Source organism: Empidonax traillii, unplaced genomic scaffold (genome assembly GCF_003031625.1).
Source record: "Empidonax traillii isolate 1590-97213 ecotype Southwest subspecies unplaced genomic scaffold, ASM303162v1 scaffold331:size1191723, whole genome shotgun sequence".
Taxonomy (NCBI): Eukaryota; Metazoa; Chordata; class Aves; order Passeriformes; family Tyrannidae; genus Empidonax; species Empidonax traillii.
In genome coordinates, this window is record NW_020955524.1 from 227,127 (window position 1) to 250,914 (window position 23,788).

The following is a 23,788-nucleotide window of genomic DNA, read 5'->3' on the forward strand; positions in this document are numbered from 1 at the left end:
TTATGTGAGGGACTGGAGGAAATTACTATGCCTTTTAACACAATTAATCTTTGCAATGCTCTTGCTAGAGGGGCTGGTATCTGTGGTGCTCTGAAGATTCCATGGGGGGTAGTAACTACGTATTATTGTTAGGTGTCCAGACCTAACCTACTACCCACTCAATATTGTAAACCATACTGTGGCCTATTGTACAAAGACTTTGTATCAAGATTAAATCTGACATGAATTAAGAGGAGAATTCACTCAAGCAAATTAGCCTCATGTGCTGCACTGTCTTTAAAAAAAAAAAAAAATTAAAAAAATTCTGAAAGAGAAGATTTTTGCCCTCGAAGGATAACCACCTTTTAAAACTAAGATAGACATTTGAAATGCATATTCTCTAGCTTTTATGAACTTTTATCTCTCCATATCAATACTGAATTTGACCCCAAATACTCATTCCACTGCTTTAACATAAAACCTTTCCTGTTAGCCATCAGTAGGAGCAAGACTTTTAAATAAAATTGTTGGTTTGTGTAGAAGCAGCAAATTAATTTAGCTAACCAGTCTTCCTCATGAGAGTGAATCGAGCATGGATCTGTTACTACTATGAGTTTAGTTTTTATTCTTCAGCACTTCTCACATAATTTTTTCTCTGATAACACCACTACAAACTAGACAGACAGCCCACACACTTCCTGATGTTTACCAAATCCTTGGAATTGCCCACCTGGCAGCATTGCTCATCTCTGCCAGCTGTCCCAGCTCGACATAGACACTTAACTGTTTAATGCCAGGCCATGCACCTCCACTGCATCCTGGTGTCAGTCTGGCATTCCTCCATGTCCATATGGCTGGTGTGGATAGCCCAATGTCCTTACTACTGTCACTAAACGGATCTCAATCTCAGACTCAGGCTTGCAATAGGTCTGACCCAGCATTTGACACAGAGAACCATATTGTATCTCTGAATTTCAAAGAGAAGGCATTCAATTAATAGCTACTGGGCTCCCACAACAGCACCTGTTCTTGCCTTCCGTTTACTGTCAAGTGTCACATTCAGTAACAGGATTGCTTTAAGCTGCTCATTTGCAACAACACAATCTCCTCGTACTGTGCCAGCACAACCATTTGTGCAGCCACTTAGTAAGCCACTTAGGCAAATTGATCCTGCTGGAAAAAAAAATACTCTAGGAAGAAAAAAACAAACATGTTTTGTTGGGCCAAATTACTGCCCTGACCTATTTCACTACACGGCTATAGAAGTGGTCATTCCATTGCAGTTCAAGGGACAAGAAAGAAATGAAAGAAGCTGGGGACTGGGGCGAAAGCACAAAAAGCAACCATCTTACCAAGTGTTGGTTCTTACAGGCAGCTGTCAAAAAATAATCTGCTCTGTAGACCCTGAGAAACTACCCAAATTAACAAAGAGAATCTGATAAGGGAAATGATTTTCTCACTTGGCTTTAAATTAACACCAAAATGTTGCCCATAACACAAGCTGTTCATGCCAAATCAAGCATCTTTCTAATACCACACAAACAAGTTGATACGTCTTCCGTACTGCCAGCAGGATAAGAGATTATCTAAATACAGAATGGAGCTAAACACACAGAAGACTCAGTAAAACAGGGCCAGAAAACAAATGCAATAGGATCTATGTAGCAGTGTATATAAAGCCTACATACAACTACTTTAACAAAGTTGGCAGGAAATATCCCTGTGCGATTCCCACATTTTCCTCTGTACCACTCAGTATCGATTTTCTCCAAAAGACAAACGATGTCTCCAGAATGAAGGTCCAAGTCATCAGGATGTTCTGTAAGACAACATCATTTCAGTTAACAGTATTTGCCACACTCACTGATTTTCTCTAAGTAAAACCTTCTTAATATAAATACCACAGACAAAAACAGAATGAGTTTTCAAGAAGTCTTAATTATACTTGATAAACTGAATGAGCTTTTAACTGAAAGACTTGACCCATCTACAGCTAAACCCATTGATTTGAACAACTCTACAGGCAGGCTTTGTAGACTGAGCTTCCACGCAATTTTTAAGCTCTAATTCCTAAGAGAATTCCCATTTGAAAGTCTTCAAGTAAAAGAAGTTTCTAGAATATTCACATTTACCTACCTGCAGGAAAATCATGCAGGACTACAGCATGAGGTGCACTTGTGTCAGAAACTTTTGGAGGATTGTTTGAATCCTGAAACAAACAAATCCAAGCAGTTCATCAATCATGGAACACACTAACAGTATGCACTCCAAAAGTAAAGTTTTGACTTTGGACGCAATTTTGTCCTGGTATGGGAAAAAGCCCTTTGGAGGCAGGGGTTATTGGTCACACAGCTATGGGTCTGAATTCTGTACGCCTTTTGCCTGTGTAAACCAGAATACGTTTCACCAACAGGCATGTAACCTACCCAGTACAGACAAAGTCTCAGCTATGCCTGTGGGTCAGAAATCTGGAGCACGGATAGCAACATTCATTGCAAGGGCTGTGGCCAAATTTTGCACTGGTGTTTGGTACTCTGGGCCACCAGTCATTCTTTCTTGCTTGAGTGAAGACCCAGCCCAACTCTCCCCAGCACGCTCAGCAGGGACAGCACATCTGCTGACTAACAAGCATTTCAGAGGGTCAAGGAAGCCACCTCACATGAAGGTAACACTGAGGGGAGCTGACAATTTTGTTGTGGGATCTTTACACAGGTAAATTATATTCAAAATGCTGAGTTTTCTTCTCTATCCCACCCACTAGGAATTTTTAGACTGTACTGATGACAATCACAGTGTATGAAGTACATTCAAAGTAATTCACTGTGTGCAAAAATCCCAACAAAAAAAAGCCCAATGTGGACCAAGATAAGGGCAGAGTAATATGAATTACAACAAATAACAAGAGATTGCATAGAAATGTATTTCAGCCATGTAGATTTCTGATAATAGTCAAAAAGGCAGCTCCTGGCTATAATTTACACTAGCTATTTAATATTAATGCAGTCATGCCCTAAAACCAAGTCAGGATCTGTAGAAGCAGAGAGAGGAAAATACTTTCAAGTCTGTATGTCAAAGCCAATTCACTGATATATCATGTACAGCACTTCATAAAACTACTCGCTTATCTTTTGCTCACTTCTCAGATACTCAGCCAAGGGAGTGATTATTTTCCTATGAGACATAGGAACTTTACCAGCTTCCTCTCCCTTCTGGCACTCCAAGAAATTACTGTTGTTCTGCCCCATAAGCAGCATGTTCCGTAAGCAGCATGTTCCTGTGCTATAAGGCAAATCGCCATTACTGGGTTTTCTATTGGCAGTAGTTTTGTTTGGATTAAAGAAACACAAGGATTTAATAGATCAGAATTACATTTCCAAGTGTAACCTTTAAAGACTAAAGCATTTGATACTTTAATGAAATGGGAGTCTTGTCATTAAATATTTACCAGCAGAAAAAAGTGCCTTACCTTACAGGATGGTTCTCCCGTGTTCCTGGGAAGACAATCTTCCTTGGCAACCCCATGAGGCACAGGTAGCTAGAAGAGAAACACAGAAAAATGGAAAAGTTTTTTTCACTTCTAAGCACCTCAAATTCCCACTGTGAGTGAAAACGGAACTATTCAGACCACCTAATACAGGTAACTAATTTAGGAGTCCAGTGGAAGAGGACAGGCTCCTTTGGAAAGCAGACAGACTGCTAGTGATATGAACTGCCACTGTGAGAAACCCAGGTCGTGTCATCCACTTTAAAAGTGTCTTAGACACCTAACTGGTCTCATACCATATGGTACAAGATATTCAGAAAGACATCTGATGTGGAAGTGTAATCATTTGTCATGGAGGGCATTGGAAAAACAACCTGGGAGGGAAATTTCCTTGACAGTAATGCTTGGGGGCAGAGAATTACTAATGATCTTCTACTGAATTAAAAAATACAGAAATCTAAGTGAAAGATCAAAAAGAAGGCAACAGAAAGTTTCCACTTCATGTGGGATGTTGATGTTGTTCACGTTCATGGCTGTGTGGCTTCTGTTTTTGACAACAGCACTGGCTGAACAGTCACCAACTCTATCACTGACCAGTTTCAAGTATTTGAGGAAAGACTTTCTCATTTTTTATCTGTAATGCTGATCCATTTGTATTTAATATTCCCTAATAACACATATAATACCAAAAAGAAACATTTTTATAATGAAAAGGAATGGCATCAATAGGATGAAAATGTAAGATTAGCAATGCTACATTTCTCACTCTTTACAGGCTTTGTTAAGCAAGGTCAACTACTTTTTAAGTTCTAATGCCCCTCAATTTTCTTAAGTGGTTTCATATATATGCATAAACCCAATATAAAAGTGCAATTATTTAGCATCATTTTATGTGCTGTCAGAGAATTCAGAACTGATGAGTATGCAAAGAAGCCCCAAAACCCAAAAGCTAGGTATTACAAGATATATATAACATAAATTGTATATATACACAATAACACACCATATATATCTATACTTTACATTTATATATTGCTTTCTCCAGTATTGCCTTATAGGACATATTACTATTTATCTATTGGTATTTTCTAAGGAAGATTATGCTGATACATGCACTTTGAATGCCACAGCATAGTAACCCACTTTACTACCTTTTTCACTACTATTTTACCCACACTGTTTTATAAAAACAATGGTCTCAGATAGAATATCTTAGCTCTCACCATGTATTTATTGTAGAGAGGATGACCTGGCTTAGGTCTAGGAGGTAATGCTGGATCTGGATTTTTAAAGACTGCACTTTTTGTTCTCTTGGGTCCCAATCTGAACTTGCTGGTTTTTTTATCAGAAGCGATGTCAGAACTAGATCGTGGAATAGCATCCTTTTTGGATGTGGCCTTGGTTGCAGAGAGTTTTGGTGGAGGTGGCCTTCCAGGAGCACCTTTAGGTGGGGGAGGTCGAGCTGGTATAATTTTTCCATCCACAGGCCTAAAAATTGTGCAAACCATCAGAGAAAATATGGATATTAATAAGCGTGCTACCTCATCCTCCACCACTGCCCTATCTACAGAGTATGCAGCAAGGAAATATGATTCATGACAACCTGGGCTGCAGAGTATGTAGCATCTGAAGCTTTTGCTAATCAACAGCCTGCCAGCTTTCACGGGAGCCCACTATATAAGCTGGATTTCTTTTAGCAATCCACCTTCAGAAAGAGCTTCGTCTGAAGCTGCTGCAGGATGTTCTGCTATTGAGAGCTTTTGGGAAAACTGGTCTTCAGGATCAGCCTAGCTCATTCCCTTCCCTAACGTGACTTTTGGTCCTCTGCAGAAACTCATGACATACAACGCCACTTTGGACACAATGCCATCAATAGCAGAATTTACCATTTTCATGCAACAGAAAGAACACTGCTGAAAATACTCAAGTTCTCTGACATCTGGAGGTATCACATTCTCAATAATGTACCAGTAGTTTAGAAAGCAAAATCAGAGGCTAGCAAGTCACAGTAGTAATTTTTTTTTCAATTAAAAATTTTTAAAAAACCCTTACTAAGCATTGATTAAGCAAAGCTGCCTTTACAGTACATGACTCACGATTTTTAGAATCAAAGAGTGTGGCCAAATCAATAAATTCCTAATTAAAAATCACCTCTGCTATAAACAAGAACTATGTACATAATATTTAGGCATTCTGTTATTAGGAACCCTGGCACTACCACTATTCCAAAAAAAACAGTATTATTTGATTGTTTCGGGAAAATCTTCAGCCAGTTACTGCAAGTTTCTGCTACAATTGTTTCTCTTTTTTTCACATAAAGTAACTCAGCAAGGTCTGCAAAAACTATCAACCCCAATAAATGTGCATTAGTGGATCTCTGAAGCATCATTCTAACATTTTGAAAGTGTCATCCACCACTTGAGAAGATATTAGTGCTCTACTAATGCTCCTTACAAGAGCTCTCTATTAATAGTTGAGTATGGATTAATTTTCAAATTTCAAAAAAAATTCCACTTCTGTTCAACTTCCACCTCTCCCCTTTCTTAGCCTCATCCTAAACTGAGCATTTTTAATATTGACAAAAAGGGAAATTCCAAGTTTGACTGTATTGAATCTGTAAACAGATCAACCCATATGTTTATAAGGCAACTCAACTAAACAAGAAGACCCTAACAAACAATTCAGCAAATTATTACTGCTTACTTAAAAAAAAAAAAAAATTAAAAAATCCATTTGAGCAGAAGAGTGAAAGGGTAAAAAGTTTACTGCAGTTCTAGAGACCCTCATAATAATCAGGAATGTTGTTATCCTAAATGGAATGTAGTAAAGTAACACCACAAGGTGTTCTCTTGTGGGTACAACCACATTCTTTCATGTTAATGAATACTTATCATTAATGATAGACTCAGTTCAATAACAGAAAGATTATCTTGTCCTGATACATCAGAGTAAACGCTTGTGTTTAAACCCACAGATTCCGAATGCAAATGCTGAGATAGCCACAGTGGACTGGATAGCCAGAGCAGTATCTCCCTCCCCTCTGTCTCTGGCATTGAGCAGACATGAATTTAAGGTGGCTCCAGCAAGTTTTGCCTCTGTAGACCTTTTTCCTTGTTAGTTCAGAAGAATAAAATACCCTAAGGTTATCATTGATCCTGTACCTTCACAGGTGTTTTAGGTCTGAACTGAACTGTATAACCCACCCAGTGCTTCTGGGAAGCTGCTGGCCCAGCATCTACCATTTCCAGGGTGGCAGCATCTGCCACCTCCATTCCTTCACCACTCAAACCCTGGCACAAGTGCAAGTGCTGTGGGTGAAAAGGTTAAAGATGCAGAAAGGAATGACTGTCAGCATCCACTGTACATTAGCTAAAAAGTCAAACAGCTGTCCTATAATCTCCCTGCTCATACCACTAATGTACAAACAAGTATTAATCAGCTAGCAATTCGGTCCTGCCTATTTATTAGTAAGCATACCACCAAGACTATAGAGTTATGACTAAGAATTGGTAGTGTCTACTTTGAGATTAACTAGATAAATTAATTCAGAAACACATTCAGAAACTTTTCAGTGAGTCTCTGAAGAACTGCACTTACCTTGGGGGTAGTACAGGTTCTAGCTGAGGCACTCCACCCTGTTCTGAATGATTCAACTCCTAAAATGATTCAAAAGAAAAAAGAAATTTCTTTGAGCCTAAGGAAAAAAAACCAACATAACAGATCTTGGTGAAATTATATATTTCTTATAATAAATTATATCCAACAGACATGAAATACAAGAGTTTCTGGAGGTCTGGGAGTAAAGTAATAAGTATTATGGTGTGTTCTAGCTTTTTAAGGTGTTGCTGGACATAGAGGGAGATGTAAATAACCTGACTTACTACCTGAAACAGATTAAATTGTGCATTAGGTATGACCTGGCCCTCTTTTCCTACTACACGGCAGTAAGGGCTTAAGATCAAATACAGGAATCATACAAATGTACCACTACAATGCTCGTAGGATCTCACATTACCAATTCTTATTTAACTTTGACACATGAAACACTTTGAGCAGTCTTAAAGCAGAAAACATGACATTAATGCAACTCACACAGGACAGTGTCTCTTGCAAATAACATCAGCTCCCATTACAGAAGGCATCTAAATATGTTTCCTAAAGATCTAACAGATAAACCCCAGTGAATCTTGCTTTGGCAGATTAAGGCATCACTCCTCCCAGGTGCCCATGCTGGCCCTGCCAGAGATTACTACCCTACAGCAGTCAGGAAAGGGGGGACATGTGCCATGCCTGAAGGGCTTGGACCATGGTGATGGATTAGCAAGTGAACATCCTTACTGCCTCTTGCTGGTCGTTTTCATCCCAGTGCCAGAAAATTCTGCCAGCTTCACTGAACAAGCACAGCTGCTTCTGGAACTGTGCGGTAAATCAGAGTGCTGAATCTGGGTTCAAAAGGATCCTTTCTGAACCAGTAGTTTGAAATAGGTCTGAACAGTCTTGTTTACTTAATTAGGTGCTTGAATGCGCTTGAAACTGATAAACAACTTCTGTGATTTTTCCCACATAGAAAATACCTAGATGTATTTTGTGATGAGATTTGACCCTTGATTGAGTCCCCAAATTAATGTCCTGATTAAACGATCTTGATTAGAAAGAAAACAACCTGCCACTTTCAGATGAAGATGTTATCCTCATATCAAAAACTTTTCTCTTCTGTATGAAAAGGAAGAAATCTGTGCCAACTGCTACGTATGATCAACAATTTTTACTGCTGCTGTTTGATCACTTCCACCGACAAACAATACTAGTTTTAGGAGCACAGTTCTTATCTTTCCACAGATAAGATTTAAGTGTTTCAGTGGATTCAATGCAATCTTTTTCTTAAAAACATCCTCTGAAGCTTAGACATGCCCATCGCAATAACCTGAAGGACATTGTAAAAGTTTTGGAGTTGCACTGCATAAAATGTTATTTAATGTCTTGTATTGGAAATTATTTTTTCAGCATTATCCAGAAAAGATGGGACCTCACTGAATAGTCTTTTCAATCATGACATTTAAAACCCCTTTATCTTAATAGCAGAGGTAGGTACAAGGGCATTTCTTGGCAGCTGTCCAGCTAGTGAGGGCTTTTGATTTGATTGGATCTTTTTGCTGCCTGTGGTTTCCACATGTTTCTCTGACATTCTTACCATCACAAAACTCAATATTGGAAAATTTTACTGCCATTTTCTAGTTTGTTTTAATTTCTTTTTGTAAATCTGTGTCAAATGGCACATAGGATACGGAGCTACAATGTCCACCATTACTGTGTATGTGCTCAGGAGTGAGGAGCAGGGCCTTACTTTCCAAAATAGTGGTTCAACTGAGCAGAAACAAATAGAAGAAAAACTGAAAAAAAGCAACCTTCATTCTTCTACAGAAAAGTTTCCTCTGCCTGGAAATTAGCACAGACATTAAGAGGTACTGTGTGTATGAAGGCAAAAAAAAAAAAGATTTCTAACGGACTTTGACAACATTTCACTGTGTAAATCCCACTGGACTTTGAACCACTTTGCAGTGCTTTTGAAACTAAGTCGTAGAATATCCTGATTCCAGATGATAAATACAGAAAACTGAAGATAGATGTGATCAAAGTTTAGTAAAATCACCTAAGTGCTTTTCGGAACTGACAGCAGACTAAATTACCTAATTAAATTAGAGAACATAATTAAAAGAAAAAAAAAGCCTTAGATTTTTGAGTAGTCCTTTTCATCTTCTGGTCCTTCAAATAACTTTACAAATGCTTGAGAGTCACAAGAGATCTGTTAACCAGAACACACAAAGCTGTAATACAAGAAAACAGTTCTAACTTACTCCTTTTTTCACAAGGTCACCACTGTTGGGTTTTCTCCCTGCGATATCGGACGTGTTCCCAATAGGCTTTTCAGCAGGAAGTGGTGGAGGGCTATGTGGGATGTCATTTAAAGCTGCAAAAAGACCAAAAGTTCCCAAATGAAATTCAAATTAATAGCTTCTTTACATGGACCAACAATAGACAAAATGGGGCATTTTTGGGGGAATAGAACTTCCTTCCTCAAAGCCAGAGCAGCCAATGGAAAGAACCACTTAAAGTCTAGCAAAGAGAAAAAGGACATGAAGCAAACATTGCAACTCTGAGGCTGAATTCAGGAGCATAACAGGTATTCACTTTATTCTCAGGACACCAGCAAGTTATTTTAGACTTTCAGGGTTTCAGCTGCAAAACTTGTTGATATAATACTGGATGAGTAGAAGAGTTTCTACCCTTGGGAATGTCAGATTCATTACTGGATACCCCTGAAACACCACCACAGTCTCTCAGCCACATTTCTAAACTGGCTCACTTTTTTTTCAGCTGTCAGCTCCTGGAATATCCTTCAGGCTGGAAAACAGCTGAGGGTTATTTCAAGTAACCCTGAAAGATCAGGAGACTTGGATGGAAGAATCTCCAGAAAGGTAAAGGCAAGAAAATAAACCATTGCCTGATACAAAATTCAGAGTGACAGAAAACAGAGACAGAAGCTACCAGGCAGTCTTTAAGGAGCTAAGTAAATTTAGGACATGGAAGAGGAAACAGTACAGCTCTTACTAGGAGAGAGTGATGATGTACTCAGTCTCAATACAGAATACAAAACTCTGCAGATTATACGACATTTGGTTTGAATGTCTCTGCCACTGAAATCTGGGAAGCACTTGGACAAGTTTTGCCAGCATATTTACCAAACATTTTGTCTTTATATATTGGAACCTTGTCATCTATTTTAAAATGAGTTTGTATACAAAGAAAATTCATTTAACAGAAAGAACTTCAGACACTTAAGCTCTTCTGAATTCCTGCTGGACTTGGAGTTAAATAATAATATATGTAGACAGCCCGGACATTTATAGAGTGATGACAAAAAGACATGCTATCCAAGAGAAAACTTTCAGTTGCTCAAATCATGAAAAGTACTCTCAACAAAGAAACAACACATAGGAAGGAGAAGTGTTGTTTATTTTTAACACCTCTGTTGCACTACTATGATGTAAATCACTGCTGTGATATTTAAAAATTCATCAGTTCAAGGATAAATCTCCCTGATTCTTAGGAGCAGTTCATAGTTACTCTGTTGGTAGTGATCAAGTATGGGGAAAAAAACTTAGGAAGTTCATCATTCTTCTAAGTTAGTGTGATGGATGAAAAGTAAAAAACAATACCTGACAGTAATTGCAAAAGAAATCTTCTCTTACTACATTTTACTGATATATAAAAAGCATGAGACATTTATTTATCCACTTCAAATCTTGCTACATACACAGATAGCCTGATTTTCTTTCCCTTTCTCTTCAAACAACCAAAATTAAAGGATCTAGAGGAAGATAAAAAACCTGAACAACTTCAGGTGTTCTTTTTAGTGATTTCTAAGTGTAATAACCGAAGTGGAAGTTTAATGCTTGCTTTCTCATCACGCCTCAACAAAAATCTTAATGCTAATTGAATACTGGAGTTCAAATTCCTAAGCATCCAACTCTGTCTCCTTTTTGGTAGTGCTGGATGGGTGGCTTTTTGTTGATGATGTTGTTGATGATTGGGGATTTTTTTGGTGTTTTTTTGTTTGTTTATTGGAGTTTTTCTTTTTGGTTTGTGCTGGTTCCTGACAGAGTTTATCTCCCTCCATATGGCGAAAGACTCTCTGTACTGAGATTACATGGCCCTTTTACAATGTAAATCCTACTACATCTATGTTATACCTTGACCCAGTTGTACTTTTCCCATTTTTTAAATTTTAACAGTGTACATTTCTGCACCAGCTCCTATCTGACAAAAGACTACTCTGCTTTCTTGGAATCTGCTTCTGTTCTTCCATATCCCATTAATCTTCCAGATACAGACTCCCATAAAACAGTCCTTCACACCCTCCTCACATTTATAGCTAAGTACAGGATGATGGCCAGTCTTCTCTGGAAAACTCAATTACCACTAGAGAGCAGCAAGGGACCAGTTATTTACAATTTCAAAAGAGAATCAGTCTCAGACAAAAACAAAGAAAAAAAAAGAAAATGAAAAAAATTGTCAGGTGGTTGGTAGTAGTTTGTTTGGTTTTGCTTTTTTTTGTAATGGAAATTACAATTTCCTTTACAGAGAAGAACTATGTCAGGGGTTCTTAAGAGTAGTTCATAAATATAATCTTCCAACTGAAAAAAACCTTTTATTTACAATCAGATATTAACAGAAAGACTTTTCCTTGCAGCTTTATCTTCAGTCTTCTCTTTATGTTTAATCATTACCACTGCATTTCTCACATATGGAGGGGACAACAAAATGCAGTATTTTAGCACTGGGTTGGTGATAGGTGCAGATGGAAACTTGGGAAATAATGAGAGAAAGTCTCAGGAGAAAAGTCACCTGGACCTACTGTTGCTACAAGTTGACTCTACACATAGGCAGTGTAAGCAAAACACGATTTTGAAATATGAGTTATTAAGAGCTATCTTCTGACATTTCTCCCTAAGCTCTGAGGATAAAACATAAGGCTAAACAGAAACAACCATGTACTCCAGCCTACAGAGATCAACACAAAGATCTTGTGGCTCCCAGGAAGCTGGGGAGCAGCATTCAAATAACATCAGCTGAGGTCAGAGCCAAAATCAATTTGGCTGATCAGCTCCGTGATACGGTTTAGCTGACAAAAGGAGCTTGCTTCTGCTGGAAGGGTCTCCTCCAGCTCTTCCCTGCCATGTGTTTAGATCCGCCCCATGCACACTCTTTCCCCTCTGATATGCATTAGCCCCATAAGGTTTGAGACATCAGACTCAGTGCAAAGCAGGGAGCCAGATGAGGTAGATGGGAGGCAGAGAGAGTGGAACACGACTCTCATCCATTTCTCCCTCCCACCACAGCTTTTGGGTTGGCTCCTCTGTCTTGTCAAACCGTAACGTGGGATTCCTTTGGCAGCTAATACAGCTAGTAAACAGCAAATCAATTAGCAAACACTGAGTTCCAGGTGAAATTATTTTCTAACAGATTTCTCAGACAATCTGGGAGAAGAACTTACGTTTCCCGGGTTTAGCTGGGATTCGGATCACAGTGGGTTTCCGAGCTAAAGCTGATTGAGCTGGCTGTTCCTTTGCAGTTTCACTTTTGGTGAGGAACTGAAATGGATCTAAAAAGGGAAAAAAAACCCCCGACATATTTAATATTTATTTGTTGAACACGTATCTTATCAAGTATTGCTTTCGTTATTAAGGATATTTACACTTCATATACAAGATAGTAATAAAAAAAAATAAATCAGGCTGGTGCAACTAGTATACTCAGTTATTTGTAAATAACATGTCTTCTTTGTACTTCTGCATTCATAGCTGACAACACAGACATGCTCCAGATACCTTCTGGGATTATATAAGCCACTAAACAAGAGGAACTGCACTGCTTGGCAATAGGGACTTGAAATCAGAATGGGTTTAGGGAAATGTTTTCAAAGCAGCTGCTCTAATATGCAGACATAGCTGTGAACACTAAAAGTTTTAATCAATAAAATCTTGCCAAAGCTAAACAATCAGCACTGCAGCAGATAAAATGCCTACAGAAACAAAACAAAACATTTAAATATTACCAATTACAAAATGTCTTTGCTGTAGAACAACTAATTCCCTTGAAGATTCTGCATCACTTCACTGGTTACAAACCTAGTGACACGGAGGAGACTGGTTCAGATCAAGGACTGGGAGTCGTGTCTGAGCTCTGCCCCTGCCTGTATCACTCATGCCTTTACAAGCCTTTCCAATCATTCCATTGGTAAGACAGGAGCAATGTTTTCCATGCTTCATAAACTTAAGCACTGGTATCTTATTAATAGGCATGGGAACACAGGCGTATGTAGAAGGCAGCTGTAAAAATAGTTGTGCATAAATAAAAACCAAATCAATGGGTCTTGCTCATGCAGACCTTCATGTCAAAGAGTGATACCACATTTACACCTCTTCTCTCCTGTTAACAACTACTTCTTTCTCTGACATTACCAAAAACTGCTGTAAAACAGCAACGCTTAACAGTATCATAAAAGTGTAAAGTAGAAACTGGAGAAGCACTGTGGATGATAAATTCTCCATGACACATATTCACAGCCACAACAACTGAGTCTGATCTCCTCTCGTGGCCTTTTTAGATGTATAGCTCAACGAGATGTTATTTATGGAGTGTCAGAGCCTAAGAGAGCAAGTGTGCTGGGCATCTCTTTAAATTCTTCATGACTTTTTTAAAAAGCATACCCTTTCCCAAAACTACTGACATGCTTCCTGACAAAGTTAGAAAACCCTGTATTTGATAAAATTTTATCTTCAACACTTATAAAACCCAATTAAAATTATGCAATATTAACTCTTGATTTCTTATAGGTAATCTTGGATAGCATTTCACAACACGGTTTAGCAAGACACAACAAACCCGTGTCTGGGAATTTCTGTAAGATTTAGGAAAATACAGAAAAAACAGTATTTATTTATGAACCACCTCATGCCCTGCCAGATGCACATAAGTTGGTGGCCACAGCTCCCCAGGCTCTGCTGCCCAGGCTCTGCTGCCACCCCCCTTGCCGGGTGCTTCTTGCTGCAGCGGGCAGCTGTCACACAGCAGGGACCATGTGCCACAGAGCCCGTGCTCAGATGTCTACCTCCAACTAGCCCCTTGCTTAAGGCTTCCTTCACAGGTGGATCCAGCATGTACAGGTGTGCTATGAGCGTTTGTGCCGTGGACTCTCTCAAAGTAAAGACATCTATCTGCCTACAGGCTCCCCAGAAACTCACCTGGGTACCTTCATATCACATTTCAATCATGGAAGTGCATCAATTCCCTCTGTCAGGCTACTCGTACAACACTCCAGGTACAAAGGATTGTGACGGGTCAACAATCTGTCCACAGCTAAAGGTATGCAGGCCACAGTTAAAAATAAGCTCTGTTACTATCTAGACAGAAGATGGCTCTGTCACATTGTGCCCAAAGACGCAGGTGCATCCAGAAACTAGACACAGGCAACCCATACTATTTTAGAAGGCAAGGGCAAATCTTTCTGAAGTTATAGATCAGCATTAGTCAGTAAAAGGTTTGTGTTTTGTCAATGGAAGCTGCATCAGAGCAAGAGTTTTTCTGGAGTTCTTGAAAACACAGACCACAATAGGGGTGGAAGCATTCTGGCAGTACAGTCATTACAAGAAACAAAAATCCCTTTGCCTACTAGCTACAATGCTAACTCTCGAATTGCACTAAAACCCCCAAAGATTTATTTAATCTTAACTCTTCTGCTGGTGTTCAGAGTGACTTTAAGTGCAGCTGAAAAAAAAAAAAAGAAAACCTGGGCTTTCTTCTTTGTTTCAGTTATCTGGCAACTCTATGACACAGCTGAGGAGTGACCCTGGTGAGGCAGCAGGGCAGGGGGGCCTCAAGGCTGCACTGGCCCACTGGGATGTTGGAGAGAGAGAACGAACAGAGGAAAGGAGAGCAGGGCTAAGTCATGAGCTCCTTGACACAGCAGGACCATAAGGAACACACTGGCACACACAGCACCTCCCAGGATAAGGTTCTGCAGAGGTTAGGGAAGTTCTGCATGAAAAATGAAGAAACAGTTTTCCAAAGCCTCCATCTTATAAAAATAGAGACATTGTGAGACCAAGTGGAAATGCTCTAAACACCCAAAATAATCACAGTTCTGTATTCTTGTAAATTTATAGAAGATTTAAAATTGTACAAAATTGCTGTTTGGCAGCTCTTAATCACTGTTATGCATAGAAATGGTTTTGTTGACCATTCAACAGTTGGCAGAGGTCTCTACATCAAAACGTTTGATAATTTTAAGTCTGAGAAAAGTAATTTCTAAGGTTGAGAAAACCATTTGATGAACGTTAGTTTTCCACTCATTATCTTATGTTCAATTATACTGTTGTCACCTCATAATTAGTTTAAAACTCATTACCTTGTTTGTGTTATTCCATTCCCCAGCGCTGGGTTTGCAGCAGAAATTGGCTGAGAAAACAACTGCGCTGCTTTGTGCAATGGGACTGACAACATATCAAATTTTTATGTTGTTTAACAACAATTGGGCATCGTTTGAGCATAATTCACGGAGGTGTGAAAACAGAACTGTTAATATACTCATTTAAAGCTTCTCAGTTCAAGGAAATTAATCTGCAAGTAATTTTTCATAACACATATCAACAGACTTCTATTGATTTTTTTTATTAAACTTTTAGAATGATGCTTAAAGTTTGTGTCTTCCTTAGTTTCATTTCTCTACAGCTTCTGTTTCAAAGGTTTATGTGATAACATATGTTAGTGTGCTTGTGCACAGGAAAGACAAATGAAAGCTGTGTATTCAAATACACTGTATATCACCTCTTTTCTTTCAACAGCTTAGGAGAGACAGCCTTTTCCCCCCATTCTCATTTACTACCCTTGTTTAAAATAAAAAATTAGGAGCTTACAGAACAAACACTGGTTTTGCCCATGTGAAGAGGATGGACAGGCATCTTTCTGAAATATTTATTGATAGTCTTCAGGTGAGAGGGAGTAAGATGGTAACAGATACCTCAGCAGCAATAAGGGGAATCTCCAAACAAATAATATGTGGAAAGCTAAAAGCACAGACTAGTATCATCTGTTGTGAAGGTTCTCTATCTTGCAAAGAGTACTCAGAACACATGAGAACAACCTAATACAAAAGGTGGGGATGCTGACATTACACCACTTGCCACTACAGAAGTATGCAATTGTGGTTTTTAATTTAAAAACCTAAATCAGCTTACACATTCTCTTCACACAGAACAGGATTGTTATCAGTGTCTTCTAGGAACAGAGAATAGAAACAAATCTCATCAACAAATGGTTTTATTAAAACCTAGGCCCGTAAAACCACTCTGGTGTTTATGGAAGCTTACTCAGCCCATACCTGGGGAAGAGTCTCAACGACTAGGCCCTCCTAAGTAATATACCTGGAGACTCAATCGAAACCTGACAGATAACATTCCAAAGAAGAATGAGGTTCATGCTCAAGAAACACTGTGAAATGCCACAACCAGAAGTCTGATGTTCACTCAGACATTTTAAATCTCAACCCATTTACAACTATAAAGAGATGTATCAGACAATTATCCTACCTAAATTCCAGCATCAGTGATTTTCCCAATCTGTTTTCCACAGCATTTTTCATAAACACAATTAACAGTTTGATGTTCTTAGAAATGGTATTTCTGACACAGAGAAAATAATATGGACTACACCACCTTTCACAAAATGGGCAATTTGCAGTTCCCTCTGCATGGAAAACTGTCACGATCTGGTCATGATCGTATGTTTTAACAGGCTGGGAAATTAAAAAAGAAAAAAAAAACCCCAAACTAAACAAAAGAGAGACAGTATGATGCAGATTCTTTCAGGATCTGATCTGTAAACAACACGAAAGTAAGTTCAAGTGAAATTCAGGTTTCTCAGCGTTCTCTTAACACTAGACCAGCTCACTCAAATAAAAGGAATACAGTATTATTCAGCAGGAGACTTAGTATCCTTTCCAATTTAAAATTAGAGCAGAGACAAGTACATCTGCTTTGCAGAAGGAGCCCAGCAATCACTGTGACAAAATGCACAAAGACAAAGAATTATACAGAGTTTTGTATTCTCTGGAAAGCACAGAAAAAGAATTTGCCAAGAGATGCAACAGAAGATCTGACCTAAATGTACTTGTTGAAAATGCAAGCTGTCCTTAGCTAAGCAATGAAATACCTCATCCACTGTGTCAGAAAGCTGGAGAGCAGATAAAAGCTACTACTAGAACAGCAAAATTTCTTGGGCTATTGTAACACTTAACAGCAATAAAAGCATTCATAGGGTAGGAAACAACACATGTACTCTTCGTACACAGACAGAGAAACACAGATGGACCTCTTCCGAGCTTTTAGCACTTCTCTCTCAAAGTGTGGGAATGCCCACGCTTAGTACCTGTGTATATCTAAAAGCATAACCATTTGGTTCATTGCTAGATTGTCCACACTAGTGAAAGGTAATAGAAACTACAGTGCCTTTGGCACAAAAGAACTGTGTATACCAGCATGAGCTATTATGTAAGACTTTGGAGGCTATTCCTACATCATTAATCTATTTTGCTAGTTGAAGTAAGATTAGGATAGTTCAGATTGCAAGAGCCTTCAGGAGGTCTCTAATCAAACCTCCTGCCCAGAACAGGTCAGCTATGAGGGCATGTTGTTAGAAATTGGTTGCATAACCTGGTCTAACTTCAAAAACTGGATGCCAGAGGGTATTTGGACATACAGTGGGTGACAAAGAAAACAAGCCTCCAAATTACCCTGGAGATTAGGAAACACAGCCTTGTCCATTCTTGCTAGGTGAATAAATGGTTGTTCACTGGTAAGAGATTCAAGTGCCCCAAAGCAGGCAAGCTGGAAATTTCCAAAGCAGGTAACAGAAAGCAGTAGGTCAGACAACATCTTTTTTTATTGAAAATGTGAAGGACAAGGTAATTTATAATATTGTTTAAAATACCTATCTACTCTCTTGCAAGAATCTCACATTTCCAGTAAAGGAAAAAAACAGTTTTATTTGTAAACATTTCTTTCAAATAAGTATATTGCTGTTCTATAACAAACTTTCTGATCAAAGGATATCTGCATTTTAAGTGTTATTGTAAAATAAACAAAGTATCAGAGAAAACAGATCTTATTAAGAATATTGTTACTTTTGTGTTACCACTTAATAGCATCGATGGACCCAGAACTCAAAAACAAATTCATCTGCATTTGACAACTTAAAGGGCTCCTCATCTATTATGTAGCTATGATTTAAAAACCTTATTTGTTTCCTAGACCTACATATAAGGCCCTCTCCTGTGGCAACAGTGGAGTCCAGACCTTCAAGGTTCTTGAAGGCTCCAATTTACGTTTACTAAGCTAACATCTGTAGTGACTGAAGAGTTAATGGATGCTTGTTGCCACTTTTGCTGGAGACTGCCAACCCTGCAGCAAAACCAGGAGGACACAACACACCCGAATCTCCACTACTCCACCCCACAGCACCATGTCTTCAGGTAAATCTGTTTTTATAAGAGGTTTAAGCCAAAGAGCAGATTAAAATGGATGAAACAGCTCATTCTTTTCTGGTGGCGATACTTTTGGCAGTAGGTAAAAAAGTAGACAGGTGTCTTTAATATAACCACAATAAGAGTCATCGGAAGTAATGCAGCAGACCTTAAGAAAAGCTGCATTATTTTGAAGATATGTCTGGACTAATCTACCAGTTAGAACTATTTCAGTTCTTTTCTGTTTTTCTTTTCCTTCCTGAGGAAGCAATTAAAATCAAGCAGCTGGGCAATATCTCCACAGTAGACAAATCTGGAGTTACTAAAGCAGCAGTTTTTCTGAATTGTCTATAATGTCACACAAATGCCACCATTCATGCCACAAGAAGGAACAATACACATAAATGGACAGCAGCACTGGTTTGGTTGGGGGTTTTTTCACCCTGCAGGCAGAAATGAACCTTTATACTATGATATAATAGACAGACAGACAGATAGATAAGACAATTAAGAAACGCAGTAGTTGTACTACTGTTCAAACTGAATCTAATGAAGCTATCAAAATGTGAGCTGTCTCCTACTGGTAAAGTAAGGCTATTTCTGAACTACTTTTTAAAGAATATGGTTTAAATTGAGTTCTGATATGTCAGCACAGAGCAATCAGTGAATTATATGCTGTTTTAAAGAAAAGGAAGCATAGCTCCCCTCATGTGAAAAGGAAGAAAAACATTCTAGCAAGATTACTTCCAGTTTTACTTTAAATGTGCACTTTAAATGCACAGTTACCTTATTTTCTTTGTCCAAAACACACATTGTCAGAACATTCAGCAAGCAGGCACCCTATATGCTTTGACATAGCAACTAATACAAATTACAAGTAAAATCACAGAATCATTGAGTCGACCGGGTTGGAAAAGACCTCCGAGATCATGAAGTCCAGTGCTTGATATGGGTCTTCTGAAGCCATGAATTTACACTTGGTTAAACTTGCACTAGCATTTCATTTCCAAGCCTTTGTAAAAATGGGTAAGTGAGAAGAGAGCCCACCTGACAGATTACCAAAACTTTTAACCTTCAGGAACTGCACAAATCCCTGTTATCAGCTACAAAAAAAATGCAAAAACGCTCCAAAATATCACAACCATCATCCAAGCATTAGAACCTCAAGATGTAGAGTCCCAAACAGATCCCTTCACATTCTAAATGACTGACTTGAATAGAAGTAATTTCATTAGGATACAAATGACTTTGAACATTATCTCTGGCCTTCGAGTCCAAAATGATGGCACTTAAAACTGGCATCAATTTTGGCTGATGACAAAGCAGTTCCACAGATTTGATGTAGACTGACTTCTCCTTTCTGGGACTTCCCTTGGGCCAGCATCAGAGACATGAGCTGGATGCAAGATTCCGCCACAGTTCACCTCTAAAAATAAAATCATTACTGTTTGGATAAGGGTAAATTCACTCTACCAACAGCTGTGCTGTTGGAGATGCTGTCAAACACTGATGAAACCCATGGGATTGCCTGAGGTAAACTTGAAAGAGAATCATCCAGCGAGCTTAAACTATCAATTAAACACTGACAGTTAAACTGGTGAAACCATAAACTGTTTTGTTGTCAACACTGTTGATATAAGCACATACATGGAATTCAAATATCTTTCACTACTGTGGAGATGGTAGCCTTCTGTTAAGAGGAAGCTGATGTCTTATGTCAGTCAACTAAATTGCTGTGGAGACTCTGAATTTGTTTTGCCTGTTTCACCTTTTCATTCATACGCTCACTTCAGCTTCTGTGCCCTTCTCATCAACTCAACATTTCACCTTCTTACTTCCACACTAGCGTTAGCAGCAGCAGCAGTGATTGATCCGCCCAGTTCCATTTGCATTAGTCTAAGTATCAGACTCGGTTGTGCTGTAGCAGGAAAAACGAAGCTTTGGGAACGCTGCAATCTGTGATGTAACACTGGCTCTTTGACCAAAAAGATGTTGGTGCTTGGTTTCAAACACCACTGCATAAAAGCCTTCTTCCTTTCCTAGGGTTGCCATAACAACAAGCAGAGCGTTGTCATTTTGCTAAGTAATGACAATGACAAATATGTAAGAAATGCAAAGGTCTGGGGAACTGGGAGCAAGATTAGAGCTACTCTTCCTGCCTTCACAAAACATTTCACTGTGGATTCCTCTTGCAAATCCTAAGCTGTTCCTATGGGAACATGAGAAATAGCTAGTGTTAGTGCTCTGTGTTGCCTCATTTTCAGAAAGCCAGTGTTGTTCTTGTGGTGCTCTGTCAAAGTGTTGCACAATATATGATCTTGAGCTCACAAATGCCAGCAGAAATCTGGAATTAATCCTAAATTTACAGTGAAATGATAATGCTATCAGACCTTTTTCTCTTTAGTAGGCAAGAAGTGATTATAGAAAAGATGACATTTTACTGAATGAATAAAATCTAAGACAGGTGACTCAAGAAGTCAGGAAACTATTATTTGAATAATTCCTCTGTTAACCATAAGAATGGAAAGCATTTTCTTCTTAATTAAATCAAGAATAACACACCAACCAGAAAGAGTGACATTCTTACTACTTCATCATGAAAGTTGTTTTTTATCCAAGTGATTTTCATTTGTGATCACTGTCTCTGATTTAATAGAAGAATTAATGTTTAATAACAAAATGCTCATGGGTTGACATAAGGGCAGGGAGAGATCCCTCACCAACTGCTGTCATGGGCAAAACAGACTCGACTTGGGGAAAAGTTACTTGAATTTATTACCAATGAAATCAGAGTAGGATTTCTCTACCTCCCCTCCCAGTGGGACAGGAATGGGACTGTGGACAGCTCATCACAGACTCTCTCTGCTGCTCCTTCTTCCACCTTAGAGAGAGGACTCCTCACATTCTTTCCCTGCTCCAGTTTGGAGTCCCTCCTGCTTTGTTGGACATGGGGGAAGATTCTAGCAGCTTCTCAGAAAAGCCATCCTTGAAGCCTCCCACTACCAAAACCTTGCCATGCAAACCCAAGAGACGAGGGTAAAAAGAAAATAAAAAGATTAAAAATCACAGCTAATTTCTAAACAAACATTTTGTATGACACACCCCCTGCTTTAAAACAGAACTCTCCCTGGATTGCAATGGGTTTGGTAAGCTAAATCAGGACATAGTTGAATACTATTGCTATAAGATTTAATGATAGCCCAACACCCACCTGTGTCTTAAACTACCTAAAACAGCATTAAAAAAATCGACCCAAGTGCTTAGTGGTATCAAACAAGGTTTGATAGCTGTAGTAACTGATCCTTCCATATGAAGTAATTATTTTCATTTATTAGAAAAAACCTGAAGTTGCATAACATAGTCATGTGACAAGACAAGACAGAAAGACAGGACAGAGAAAATGAGTAGGGACTGGTGACATAGACAGAGTATCCCAGTATGTTTGATCAGAAGTTTCCCTAAATACCACAAACATTGCTGCTTCTCCTGACGACTAGTTCTATAGAACTTCAGGCACTTAAATAAATTATTCAGATTAGATGGCGAGAGATAAGATGTCCCAAGTTCCCCAGAGAAATTGTGGTAAGTTCTAGAGGTGACATCTGGCATATAACATCAAGTCTTTAATCATTATTTTAATAATCACATAATAAATCCAGCAGACAAGTTCTGAGATTTATACAGCCTTGAAACCTTCCGACTCTCAAAATCCAAGTAATTTCATAGTGATCTTGACATAATAGAAAACCGAAAGTTTCATGCACACACATAAACCCCATCAAGACACGCAGTCATAACACACACAGGATCACATACCTGCAAAGAGTAACCACAGTGAACATTTAAAAAATTTTTTTCTTACCTGCTGCTGCTTCAGAATTAATGCTATCTTTAGCTACACAAGCTGGACTTAGGGGTAAAACATCATCATCAAAACTGATCAGATCTCCTTCCACATCTAGTTTATTTTGCAAAGCAGGTGCTGAGGAGTTTGCTGCAGGTGACAGTTCCCCCAGAGACTTTACAACTTTTTCTTCGGCAGATGCAGCAGCTCCTGAAGGAGCAGCAATCGGTTTTAGTGAGGCCAAAGACAGGGCAGGATTTTCTGCATAACATGACTTTTTAGGAACGAGAGGCCTTGGAGCAGGAACAGGAAATCTCTTTTGTCCATCACTATTTTCTGCAACCGATCCACTCCTTGTATCAAGAAAATCACTACTGCTACTTTTAACAAGGCCAGGTTTTGGCTTCTTTGGCAGTTCAGGTTTGGTTCCAACACTGCTCCCAACTGCTTCAGGCTGAGGTTGCAATTCCTTGGAAGCTGTTGATTTGCTTTCGGTCCACACATCCCAGTCTTCTGAAATTCTGCTTACCCCTGGCTTTGGAGCAACTACTGGCTTCTTTGCAGTAACGGACCTTGGGGTGAATGAACGAGGGGCAATTTCTGGCTTTTTTGCTAATCCTGAGGTATCATTAGTTCCTTGGGATTCGAAAACTTTGATCCTTGAAACAATACTATTTTGGCTCTTTTCTGTACTCATGCTGTCCGTCACCAACTGATTGTCTAGTAAGCTGTCATCTGAAAGAGGTGACTGCTGAACTGCAGGTTGCTGCCGTTTTGTGGTGGGCTGGTTCACTTCTTCGCCATTGTCTGTCCTACTTTCAGTACTTTTGACCACAGGTCTGAGATTGCTTCTTGATCTTGGCTTTGGCACAGGACATATCACAGCATTGGGATTTTCTTGGCTCCTCTGACCTTCAGGATTTTCAAAGACTATTAAAGGATTCTCATTTTCTGAAGGAGACTTAATCAGGAGAGACGCAGAAGGCCTAGGAGGTTTAAGAGGACTCTGCCCTGCTAACACAAAAGGTTTCAGTTACTTCTTCCAGAACACTTTATGTATGTTATGGTTTGACAGCCATCAGGATAGTCACCATGATGGTTTTCATTCAGAACTTACTGATGCTTGTGAAAATGCAGTGCTCTTTCTAAAAAGATGCATGAACAAATATACGAACTCTAGGAATAAGCTGAAGATTGCTGAAATGCATGGTATCTACACGTTTTAAGTTCAAAACTACTTGTAAAATTGCAGCACTGAGTGTCTGCAAACAAAATCTAGACCAAAGAAGAGTACTGTAACTTCCCTAGCTAGGTTTACACACTTTTCAGTCTGAATGTATGACAGTGCTGCTATTTTGATTGGATATCTGAGCTCCTCCAGGCCCAAAGCTTGGACTGTAAT

The 23,788-nt window shown here is 38.9% G+C and overlaps 1 protein-coding gene across 3 annotated transcripts in view; it reads right to left on the minus strand.

Annotated features, from left to right (window-relative positions):
* Nucleotides 1–23,788, minus strand: part of SH3D19 (SH3 domain containing 19) — an 85,718-nt gene that overhangs the window by 8,680 nt on the left and 53,250 nt on the right. For 2 of the 3 annotated variants that reach the window (XM_027891793.1, XM_027891795.1), the window contains 8 exons: nucleotides 22,405–23,400; nucleotides 12,519–12,626; nucleotides 9,319–9,431; nucleotides 7,061–7,119; nucleotides 4,687–4,951; nucleotides 3,446–3,514; nucleotides 2,116–2,188; nucleotides 1,668–1,798 (listed from right to left, as the gene is read on the minus strand). In XM_027891793.1, the coding sequence (XP_027747594.1) occupies nucleotides 1,668–1,798; nucleotides 2,116–2,188; nucleotides 3,446–3,514; nucleotides 4,687–4,951; nucleotides 7,061–7,119; nucleotides 9,319–9,431; nucleotides 12,519–12,626; nucleotides 22,405–23,400 (1,814 nt within the window). The remainder of the gene's footprint in view (nucleotides 1–1,667; nucleotides 1,799–2,115; nucleotides 2,189–3,445; nucleotides 3,515–4,686; nucleotides 4,952–7,060; nucleotides 7,120–9,318; nucleotides 9,432–12,518; nucleotides 12,627–22,404; nucleotides 23,401–23,788) is intronic. The other variant, XM_027891794.1, reaches the window with a different exon arrangement.